General features: G+C 40.9%; 1 protein-coding gene across 17 annotated transcripts in view; it reads left to right on the top strand.

Moving 5' to 3' along the window:
• The window catches only part of LOC119558268 (potassium voltage-gated channel protein eag), a 66,981-nt gene that overhangs the window by 14,677 nt on the left and 39,713 nt on the right, over positions 1 to 12,591 (top strand). For 12 of the 17 annotated variants that reach the window (XM_037871622.1, XM_037871631.1, XM_037871625.1 and 9 more), the window contains one exon: positions 3,812 to 4,476. In XM_037871622.1, the coding sequence (XP_037727550.1) occupies positions 4,398 to 4,476 (79 nt within the window). In that variant the 5' untranslated portion in view covers positions 3,812 to 4,397. Of the gene's footprint in view, positions 1 to 3,811; positions 4,477 to 12,591 lie in introns of those variants that run through there. The other 5 variants (XM_037871633.1, XM_037871629.1, XM_037871634.1 and 2 more) reach the window with 1 other exon arrangement.

Below are 12,591 nucleotides of genomic sequence, written 5' to 3'. Positions count from 1 at the left end.
CAACTTTATGCGAGGGTCATTATTGATTGCCGCAGAACATGCATCATAATCCTCGGTTCATTAGCTCTTCAAAAGAAGATGCCTCGACTCCGGATCAGCTATGAATTTGCGGCCATTATGCCTGTGGCAAACACGGAGCTGCAAGTTGCAGTTAATTATATGCATTGTAGGGCTGAAAGCAGGAGCAGCAGCAGGAGCAGGAGCTACCAGGACACGATAAGCCAGCCAATGAAGGGTGTAAAACGAGGTGGATTGTGGGGGGGGGCCGGCATTGTTGGCAAAGTTTATGCCAGTTACCAGTTGCCAGTCATCCACCGAGATCCATCTACTGACCTCCCTCTGCTCCTGCTGCTCCTCCTGCTCCAACTGGGCCACTGGGCCAGCTCCCTCTGCTCCTTTTCGTCCCCTTCGGCCCCCGTTTGCTCATGGGCCACGCATTAAAGCCGGAAAATTCATAAATGCCTGAGAGCGCTCCTCGCTTACACTGAAGTGTTCCTTCGCCCTCTAATAAGCACTTACGGCAGCAGCAACATCGGCAACATCCATAGTCCGTAGTCCATGGCCCGTAGTCCAACTACAAGGAACTGGCGACCAGGACAAAGGGAAGCTGTCGTTGCCGTTGCTTGAATTTTAATGAAATTAAAGATTACTGAGCTCAGCTAGCAGCCCTGCAGTAGCAGGAACAGTAACAGTAACAGCCAGGGTACAGGGGCGTAGTGCCAAAAGGGGGTTCGGGATACATGTGCAGAGTCACTGGAAGTTCGGATGTCAACACAGAGAAAATTCTGACGTTCTCATCTGAGTTGAAAATGTTCTGAAAAATAGAACGACATTTTTAAGTTGAAAATGTTTTTATTTTGCTCGAGTCAAGTTGAATTAAACTATTAGCTCAGTCCTTGGTGTATACTTATCAAAAAGTTGTTAAATAAACTCAATTTAAATTTTCTCTTCTCACCATTTCGTTCTTATATATATACCAAAATGTACTTACACGGTTTTTAAGAACGAATGTTCTCAATTCAAGAACAATGTTCTTGGATAGTTTTATCTGTGTACTATATACTTCCACAGTGCAACAGTTGTGGCACTCCCTTTCGCTAAATAACTTTTGGGGGAGGAACTTTACCGGGGCCAGACAATCTCGGTGAAAAATTGAATATGAAATGCTTTCACGATGGAAAACCCCCACAATAATTGCAATTCTGTCCATTTGGTTGGGGTAATTTTACACAGTTTAGAGGTAATTTCAAAAAGGGAATTACGGTAAATTGCAAAAACTGGAATTGCAAAGGGGGTTTTGTTATCTAGAGGATTTTTAGTAAATACCTTTGGTGGGGAATTCACTAAGAAATGTATAATTAGTTTTCTCGTTTCTAAAATAAGTAACAGTGTTTAAGGGTAAGTTTAGGCAGAAAATTATAGTAAGTGGGATAAACTTGGATCGTATATGAAGTGTATATTTTCAAAGAGATAACTTTATCTATGGCAATTTAATAAATTGCTAACACTTGAAATCCTTAACTAAGGACTTAAACAACGATAACCTATTCCTTTCAGAAATCTACGAAATTATGTAAGTTTCAAATTCAGTTTGCAGGTTTACCCTCATTAAGTCTGGGCTTGATTTATCTACACAGAGAAAAAAATTGATAGGATACGATGATTATTTTGATGAAAATTATATCCATTCTATTTAGAAATGAGGCTTATCACTTTACTATGTTTTGCTTTTTGCTCTTTTTCTTCTATTTATGAGCGCTTTCTGGCTTTATTCTCTCGTTTTGGATTTGAGAGAGTTTTCAAAGAGAGAAAATCCAAGAAATAATGAGTCCTAATGAATTAACCAAGCGAATATTGAGTGTTTTTTTTCTCTGTGTAACAGATTCCGGCACTCTGATGTATGTTCAACCTTTAAATGCAAACATCTTGTTGCTATGGCCAGTCTAATGATTGCATCCTTGCGATGCGACTCCTTGTGTCTTGGCTCGCCTGATTCCGGCTATTCATAATCCTCATGTTTCAGCTCCAGCCTCCTCAGGCACTCCCCGTCCTGCTGCCAATTTAACTCGGCTCTCAATCCGATCCTAATGAGTCTGTTCCTGCCTGTCATGGGTTTCAGCCCGGCTCCTGGAATCCCAGGATCCACCTCCTGCCCCCCACCACCTCCTCCTCTGTGAACTTCCTGCACTTTGTAATTAGTGCGTGTTGGACAAGTGAATCAACTTTGCTCGACAGCCAACTTTTGTTCGGCTGTCTTCTTTAATTAGTCAATTTGTTGCTGCACTTCGGTTATTCCTTGGATTTTATTGCGGCCTTATTTCGCTGGCCAGGCTGATAATTGGCTAATCGAGTTGCGTAATTGAGGCAGCCAGTTGATGGCAGGTCGACTGCTCATTAGGGTGCACTTAATGGGGATTGGGCGTGACTTTGGCTCAGTAGAGTTATATGCGAATTATGCCACTTATCGGGGTACAAGATATAAAATGGCATTGTCTGTATTCGTTGGAGATAAGCCGAGGCAAAGCTAGTATTGCGCATACGCCCGGTTGTCTGTTCGAACATCATAATTAATTGCGAAACTTGTGCAAATATTGCACAACCTCCGCTCGACTGCACAAATCAATGAAATGGGTAAAGGGGCGGCTTTCACGTTGCGTATACTTAATGTTACCAAATTTAAATTGCATAAACTGCATTATTAATGCCACTTGACAGCAAATTTGCATGTGGCATGTTTGCAGGCCGCAAGAAGAAGGCACCCTTGAACACACACATTGTTGAGTTTAATTGATTTAACGATAATTGCCTTACATGCCTCAATTAATTTCCTGAATTAAGAACTGTCATTGGTTTGTCATCGAACTATGTATTTTTGACGCCAATTACAAAGCCAAATAATTTCATATTGTTAAGGTTATAATCTTCTACTGTCCCCATGTAATTGGGTCTGAAAGCTTTTGCACCATATCGATTGATATTAGATAGTTTGAAAACTGCACTTTAATATGCGGTTTCAGTATCAAGATGTGAAATCGTGAAATCTGCTAAATGTATATATATCAAATTTATTGTGGCATCTTCTCGGTTTCGAGTTGCAATGTGAAAGAGCTGGGGATTAAACGAGCTTAAGCCCACTTAAAGTGCATTGTAGTCAAATTTAAAGGGAGTGTGTGTATCTCATTCAATTTGTCTCTTATTTTATATCTGGCAAATGCTTTCAATAAAAGCCAAGATTTTGTGAGTAATTTGCAAGTTAGCCAGCTGCTCTTTGTGCCATTAGAAATGTTCACTTATCTTGGCCGAGGTATCTTTATTCAACTTTTATGCGTTCTAATTTTATAAAGCATACATATTTCAAATTTTTGCTTGGCCATAATAGAACTGATTTACAACTAGCATTTGATGGCAGATTAAAATGGTTCTTAGTGCCTCAAAGAAATAATTCATTTCTATGCAGCTATACTTAGAAATTGTACATTATCTTGATACATGGAATGGCATATACAGGGGGTGCCACAGGACTAAGGTTTTGAAATCACTTTAAAATGTAATTTTGGGTGCCTAAAAGGGGAACTGATTAAAGGATATTCGCATTTTAGAACTAATTTGTTATACTTGTGAGTTTAAATATATTGTTGCCTACTTTTAAGTACCTAAAATGGCATTTAAAAGTGATTTCATAATCCTAGTGATTTCCGTTGCACCCCTGATAGAATGGATTGTCCTTTATATTTGATATAGAGTATATTCATATATAGTATATATTTGATATATAAACTAATGAGGTTTATCCTTTTTCTATTCCATACAGTGCCATATGCAACCGATAAGACTGTGTGAATGGTCAAGTGGTCATCAGCATCGAAGCGCATCTCTCTTTCCGCATGTGTGTTAGTGAGTGAGTGAGTGTGTGAGTGCGAGAGAGTGGGAGAAAGTGAGTGAGCGAGCGAGCGAGAGAGAGAGAGAGAGAGAGAGTGAGACAGCATCAGAATGACGGACGCTCGGGGAAGCGGATTCCCCGCTGCGGAATTCGAATGAGCCAGATCCAAGACTATTTAAGATTGGATTTGGACCCGGATCGATCCCCATTCGATAATATCCTGTGGTATCCAGGAGCCAGGATATAGGAGCCAGGAATCAGGAGCCAGGAACCAGGAACCGGAAGCACCTTCGACGGCCATCTATCCATCAGCTGACAACTGTCAGCCGTCAGCACCTGTCAGTTGTCAGAGCAACTCTGCGTCCAGGAGGCCAGCTGTCAGCGGAAGTGAGAGCGAGACTGGGAGTGGAAGGACACCGGGGCCAGCAAAACGGGACAACAGGAGCAGCAGGAGCAGGAGCAGGAGCAGGAGCAGGCGAGGATTGGGCAGCGCGGCGCGTAGCGTGTAGGCGGCAAAATGCCTGGCGGACGACGTGGACTGGTTGCGCCGCAGAACACATTCCTCGAGAACATCATCCGGCGCTCCAACTCGCAGCGTGAGTATTCCAAGCATCTCCATCTCTCGAATTCCGGGGACATTTACTTTTTGGGCGGGAAAACACAATGTAAAGGAGTTATTTTCTAAAAATCCTACGCAATTATGACCGAAATGCAAAAATATATCTTACAAAGAAATCAATGAGGCTCAAAAGCACTTTTAAAAGTGTCTAAAAATATGCAGTACAAGAAAGAAAGTCGTGATTCGGTATAAATTCATCGGATATTCAGTTTTAACATTTTTTATTGCATACTTTTAGACACCACAACAAGTATTTTCAGGATCTTCTTGATATATATTAGAACTTAGTTCCCATTTAGCTTAAATAATTGACATTTTTGTAAGGATAAACAGGAATATATTATTTTTGTTATATTATTTTATTTTATAGGTAAGTCTTTAAGAAGTATTTCTTGACGATGCCAATTAAACAACACTTCTTAAACACTATACTTACTATATTTCGACAATTTTGACAGGGCTAATCATTTTATCTCAAAGGATAGGACATCCTTTTATCGTTGTTAAAGTTTTTCCTGAATTAAGATTAGTTATTGATGCAAGATACAACAAGGTCAACCATAAGGTCAACTCATACGCCATCAGAAAACCAGACATTTTCACCGAGCATTCGCAAGGACCTTTAACAGAAATCGCCACATTTCGATGCATCGCACATTCGATTCTCCGCCTGCATTCGGCACACAATTATCGGTTGGCAGTGGGCAAAGGGGCAACCTTTTGGGGCTGCAAAAGTGCGAAAGTGTGAAATGAATTTTCCGTTAAGTTGTCAACGTGAACAGGATGCTACGCATGTGTGTGTGTGATGGGGAAAATGTGAAAATGTGAAAATGGGAAGAGGGAAAAGGGAAATGAGCTATAAATAGAGCACTCGTACTCGAGAGCAATGGCACACACGCACGTGTGACCGAGAAATGTCCGATTCAGTGAAATTGAATTGTTTCACTGTGGCGACTGGAAAATTCAAGGGGAGAGTGCGAGAGAAAGTTGCGGTGGAAAGTGGGCGAAAGTCCGGAAGGTGCTTGGCAATTTGTGAACGAGAGCCGGCACTGAAATCCCTTTTTGGCCTGCGGTCAATGGCAACACTCTCAATTAGGGAGGGCCAATTGGGTGGGCGTGGCTTGGGTTGGGGCAAGGAGCATGGAAGATGGAAGTGCAGGCCACTGAGAACTCCGACTTAGCTGGGATTTCCAGCTGGTCAACAAGGGGCTCAGCTGCAGTCGAATGGGGATAGCTTCTGGTGGCAGCCAGCACATCAGCAACAGCCTCAGTCGCATAAATCCCTAAATGACCCTCGGCCAAACAGTTGTCGCAGCAACTTGAGGCTCCATTTGCCATTTGGCGTGTAGCAAAGTAGCAAAGTGGCAAAGTAGCAAAGTGGCAGGGGCAACAACGGCCATCAAAGGCAACACATGCAGCCATAAACAACATGAGATAATTAACAAAGCCCCCCTTTCTCCTCCTGCCGAGCTCATTAGGGAATGGCTTCCGGGGGGAAGGATCAGAGGAGTGACATAAATGGACGCACAATTGATGCACTCCATTGCCAAGCGAGCATGTGACTGACGCAATGCAAATGGCCCAAAAGTATTCCGGACAATTGCTGTTAATCATGGCCAGAGAAAATCCGGCAAAATGGCTCCACTGACGGAATGAAAGTGCCAAATGGCACAATGAGAAAGCAATTTCACACGAAGATCGAATAAATATGAAGTACACCATCGATTTGTATTGAGCTTTGCATGATTTCATATAGGATATGATATTAAAATATTAAATTAAATACTAGATACGATGTTTCAAATTATTATTATTCATATTTCATAGTCTTTCAAAATCAAATTTCATAATAAAACCAAAGCTCAAAATATTTAAATTAACTATAATTGGTAACTTAAATACTTCCATATTTAAAACAAATTAAAACCTATAGATGAAAAACCTAGCGAAAAATATTCAAATTAAGTATAATATCTTTGGATTTACTACGTCCTTTTATCAGTGTACCAAATACTTGGTCTTAAAAATTACAATTTCATTTCAATCACTCTGCAGAATCAAATATTCCAGTCATAAAGAACCAGTAGAACACACAAAACTCAATTAAAATCAACTTCATTTTCAGGCTTCTTTGCCATAGTCAACTGGGTTACCAAATTGCCGTATTTTAAGCTTCACTATCGACCCAATTAGGAAAAGATGAAATATTATTGAGACTTCTTTCAATTTCGAATCGAGGATAGGCGACAGATACTTCCCACTTCATCTTCGATTCCCGTCCGGGCAGGCGAGCCGTCAATAGATCTAGGTAGGCCCAACGCTCCTTTTGCCTTTTTAGCTTTTTTCCCAACAAGGCATAGTTTTCCATATACATTTTCCAGACCGGCAAATGTCGAAAGCGGATTACCGAGGAGACGCAAAGCCTTTTCCAAAAGGATTTCGTTTCGTTGGCAGCACAAGTGAGGAGAAAAGTAAAACGGCTTTGGGCCGCCGAGAAAAGGAAAGGAAAAGGAACACTCTGACCTGAAACGGACAGATACAGCTACAGATACAAATGCGAATACAGGTACAGATACGTAAACTGGAAATGCCATAAAGGAAATGCACACAGGGGCGGGGAAAAGGGGGGGCTCCGTAAGTGCGGCATATTAAGGCGGGAATGCAATTGGCTGAGGGAAATGGGTCGTCAGGTGAAGCAATAGATTCTAATGTGATTTCCATGCCAAACACAAATAAAAACGGGCGCAGATTGAAGTTGAAGGGTAGGTGAATATATGGTTAGGGGGGTATTTATAAGGAAAAGGGACCAGGAAAGTGGGGTACAAGACCCAGAAAATGCGTGGCTTTACTCGAATGCCTGCACGATACTTCTGTCTACAGCACTTAACCCTCTTTCTTGGCCCTTGACTCTGTGCCTGTATTATGTTGATTTATTTCGAATTGAATATATCGATAAAAGCTAATTTAGACAAGTTGTTGTTACCCCTATTCTGAATCTATGAATCCTTATAAATCGGCAAAGGATCAGCAAAGAAAAGAATATAGTATTAAATTACGTTTAAATATAATTATGATTTTAATGTTTAACTGACAAAAGAAGATAAAACAGTAATTGTATACAAATTAAGCCAAGTAAAGGTATTTAAAAGTAGTGAGAAACGAACACTTGAAACACTTTGCCAGATTGATTTCAAGGGGCAGCTTTGTGATCCTTCCGTTGGCGCTAAAAACCATCCTCGTTACAATATTTCACAGCCAACCAGCCCTAGTTCCCCTCCCCAAAGAAATCCATCAGCCCGAGTAAATGGGTTGGAAAATTTAAGGAGGATAAATGGTAAAGGGGGAAGGTCCCCCATTCCGTGGTGTTTGTTTGGGCTGCGAATTTTCCGCCACGTCGGCGATAAACTGACCAAAGACACTGCTGAAAAGAGCAACTGGCTTAGGTAGATTTTTTAATTAGTTGACTTTATGCCTCACGCTTCCGGGACATCCCCATCCCCATCCCCTTTCGCCCCTTTGCAGCCCCTTGGCGGCCTGATCGATTTGTCCCCGAGTTGCAAATAGGCAAAAACCCCGTGTGTTTGCCCTTGTTTGGCAACAAACTCATTAAAATTGAACGCAAAGCCCCTGCAAAGGGAAAGGCACACACACACACGGGGGGCCCGAAACCAAAATCCACAAAAAATCCCGACTAGTCCGATGGCAAGCATTTTTCAGTGGTTTATCTGCGGGCTGGAAAAGTGGCTGGTGGATGGAGGTGTGCAAAAAGAGACAAACAACTTTGCCCTTGTTTTTCTTTTTCATTTTTTTCCTTCCTTCCTATTTTTTTTTTGCCACCGCCTCTGTTTGCCTTTTTTGGGTTTGTCACTTTTGCGGTTTGCCTCGCACGTTTATCTCGAGTGCACATTGCTCTCTCGGTCCCCGCCCATTCGGCATGGCCTTTGCCCCTCAGGAGGTCGCAGCTCGACACTTGGAGCGGCTGTTTGATCTTCGTCAGCAAGCCAAACAACATTAGCAACAACAACAGCGATGGGAGCAGCGGCAAAAAGTGGACAAAGTGGACAAAGTGGCCAGGAGACATGGCAAGGAGGCTACCCCAACGACCGCCCCAAAGCTGTCTCACTTCTCCTCACTTACTTTGCGTACACCCCAAGAAATATCTAAGAAATCGAGCAACGTCTCAGATATGATCATAGTTAGGTAAACTGTTAAAAAATAAATTAATAACTGAAACTCGTTTCGATAAAATACGATATTTCGAGACTCACTCGAATTACCATTTTTCACTATCAATTTAACACTTTCAATGGTATAAAGAATACGTACTTCGCGTACATCCCAAAAAAATTTCATAAATCAGGCTACGTTTACAGATTTATCTACTTATAATTAGGTAAGATAATACAAAAATACATTAATTACTGATACTCGTTTCTATAAAATATCGAGACTCACTCGCTTTTCTTGAAAAATACCATTTTTATACCCTTGCAGAGGGTATATTGATTTCAGTCAGAAGTTTGCAACGCAGTGAAGGAGACGTTTCCGACCCCATAAAGTATATATATTCTTGATCAGCATGACTAGACGAGTCGATCTAGTCATGTCCGTCTGTCCGTCCCTTTCTACGCAAACTAGTCTCTCAGTTTTAAAGCTATCGGGCTGAAACTTTCCCAAAAGTCTTATATCTTTTGCAGGTAGTATATAAGTCGGAACCAGCCGGATCGGACAACTATATCTTATAGCTCCCATAGGAATAATCGGGCAAAAAAATTCAAAAAAATTATATCTTTGGTGTTTTTTAGCATATAACCTCCTAAGCTTGGAAATAACATTTTTTAATTAGTTCTGAATTTCGAATTTAATTTGATCGAAATCGGACGACTATATCATATAGCTGCCATAGGAACGATCGGAAAATTGGTAGGAAAATAATATGAAACAAACTATAGCTTCGGTGTTTTTTGACATATTATCTTATATTATTGGGAATATCATTTTTTGTGTTTTTAAATTTAATAATTATAGCTGCAAGGGTATATAAGCTTCGGCTTGCCGAAGCTAACTTCCTTTCTTGTTCACTATCAATTGCACACCTTTAATGGTATAAATAATACGATTACGATCCGTCCCCAAACTTAGCGTACATCTCAAGAGAAATCTCATAAATCAAGCTACGTTTCTAGACTTAACACTACATACTACATACTTAGACTACATACTTATAATTAGAAAAAATAATAAAAAATATATTAATTACTGATACTCGATTCGATAAAATACAATACGTCAAGACTCTTGCTCGCTTTTATCGAAAAAATAACAATTCATATTAATGGTATAAATAATACGTTTCCATAAAGCTGCTTCACTTCTCCTCATTAACTTCGCGTACATCCCAAGAGAATTCTCATAAATCGAGCTACTTTTCTATATTTGATTATAATGAGATAACCTGATTGAAAATATAATAGTAATCGGTTCTGGTTTCCATGAAATACAATATATCTAGACTCTGACTCGCTTTCATACAAAGTACACACACAAAATACGGTTTTTCATTATCAAGTTAACATTTTTCAAGGGTATAAATAAGATGTTTATGATCATATCTATATCGGTTTCTATAATAAAAGCTACAGGCTGATTATGAGCTTGCCATTTTCTCTCAGTGCATCCATTTTCCTGAATGTTTTGCCTGCCTGTTGACAATAATTTACGCATACGCCTTGTGGCCCACCAAAGAAAACACGTGCCAGGCGATATCCATCACTGCCTGGCTGTTGGTGCTTGCCCAGGTCAGACGACGATGGACAAATGATAACCGCTTAAGCGATGAATCAGCGCAGAGAGCAACGAGTGGGGAAAAAATCGTAGAAAAGATCAATACCAATTTGAACTCGAATGGGTTGCTAAATGGATAGAAAATCGAGAGCCTTGTTGAAGGCCAGCCCAATTAACGTGGTGCTAAAAGCCCGACAAAAATCCCTGAAATTGGTCAAAAACCCCTCCAAAATTGCCCCCAAAAGTAGCAGATTACTAATGCTCTGGTGATAATTGAGATAAACCCGTTTTGTGTGAAAATTCAGAGCCAGTGACGCAAAAGGATGCCCAGGGCAACTGTCATACAAAATCAGCATAATCGCACCTACGCACACAAATGACATAACGGCCGAAAGAGATGGACAGAGATAGATGCTAGAGTGAAAGTGAAAAAGAGAGAGGGAGGAACAGCAAACACGTACACTAATTTGTGTGTGCAAGCGGAGTCGCCTCGCTGGGGCATGCAACAAGCCGCATTGGGAAACGCCCTCACGCAGGCCAATCGGTGAACAATTGCAATTATGTACAATCATTGTCTGCTGTCATTGTCGCACGTCCCACGTTCGGGCGCCACTTTCCCCGCTCGGCGTCCCTGTTCGGGCGCCACTTCCTTCTCCGATGTCAGTGTGTTTGTTTATTATTGATTTTCATTTTTCATTTCGTCGTTCGTTTTCGTTCTTTGTTTGTTTGTTTGTTTTTTTTTTATTTTTTTATTTTTTTTATTATTTGCCGTCTGTGTATGGCTGTGTTTTCGCCTCGGTTTTTGTTATTGTCGCTGTTTCGTGTAAATTAACGTTTTTGCCGCCAGGGAGACGGTGTAAAAAGGGGGCGGTCATTACATTTATCGATTTTTATTTTTATTCCGGGGGAACCACCCCATCATTGCTCTGGCCTGCCTTCGTTTGCCTTGCTTTGCTTGCGTTTTCAGTTTGCGACACTTAACTTTTCGCGTTGTTTGTCGTTTGTTGTTATTGCCGTTTTCATTGCTGTTGCTGGGGCTGCGTCTTTGACCCGTTTTTTTCTTTTTCTTTTTCTTTTTTTTTATTTTTTGGCCCCGGAAATGCGCGACTGCACCCCATTACCCAGCCTTAAAGACCCCACTCTTCGCTGGCCAGAAGGTCAAAGCTTGGCGAGTGCCTTTCACCAAAAAAAAAAAGAGGAGAAGAAAATAAATCGCAAGGCAAGGAAACGCTGGAGAGCCGTGGATGGGGATGGGGCAGCAACCAAACAGCAATGGCCATAATAATCCGCACTGACCTGGCCAAAAGGTTGCTCCTGTGCCGTGGCCTGTTGACATGGACTTGGGATTCCGGACTCGGACTCGGACTCGGACCCGAACTCGGACTTTTGCACGCAACAGTAAATCAAAGCAAACAAAAGGGGGGCGAATTTAAATAAACAATTTTTCTTTGGCCAAGTCGAGTGGGTCGAGTGCAAAGATTTCGTGTCACTCGGCCATTGTGCGATTTCTGCGGTGGCGAGTCCACTGCCACGGGTAAGGTATTTGCAGCACATTAATCATACGCCACGTTGTCGCGTCGCTACGGCAAGGTGTAATCATAACAATTGAGCCACTAATCAACGCCCCAAAAGCTGGGTGTCAAGGAATGTTGGGACACCAAACTAGGACATTTATCATGGTTACTCGGTGCCTTCAATGAGGAGAAGGGATGTTGGACTTGGACTTTTTGTTAATATTTAATTGTTTCCTTAAAGTTTTACTTCGGATTTCTTTAAAAAGTAGGTAAATTGATTTATCTTTTATTAAAATAGTTTTATTACGTAATCAGAGACTACTACTTTCTTTGAGGAAAATCTTTTATTCCGTATCCCAAAAGCTGGGTGTTAGAATACCAAACTAGAACATTTATCACGGAAACAAGGTATTTTTATGTTTTCTAGATTTTTTTAAAATAATTGGTTTCCCTAAAGTTTTCCTTCAGATTTATTTAAAAGGTAGGTAAATGAATTTAATTTGTATTAAAATAATTTAATTAGTCAGCCAAAACCACCTTCAAAACTTTCCATTGAAGATAATCATTTCTACCGTATCCCAAATGCTGGTTGTCAAGGAATGACAGAATACCAAACTAGGACATTTATCATGGATACTCGGTGCTTTTGATTTGTTTTCTTAATGTTTCACTTTGGACTTCTCTGAAGTGTAGGTGAAAGATTAAACCGAAATCAGAACAACCTACTAAACTCTCTTCCTTTAAGGCAAATCTTTAATTCCGTATCCCAAAAGCTGGGTGTAAGGAATCCTTAC

Source organism: Drosophila subpulchrella, chromosome X, assembly GCF_014743375.2.
Source record: "Drosophila subpulchrella strain 33 F10 #4 breed RU33 chromosome X, RU_Dsub_v1.1 Primary Assembly, whole genome shotgun sequence".
Classification (NCBI taxonomy): Eukaryota; Metazoa; Arthropoda; class Insecta; order Diptera; family Drosophilidae; genus Drosophila; species Drosophila subpulchrella.
This window is presented reverse-complemented; position numbering and strand designations above follow the sequence as displayed.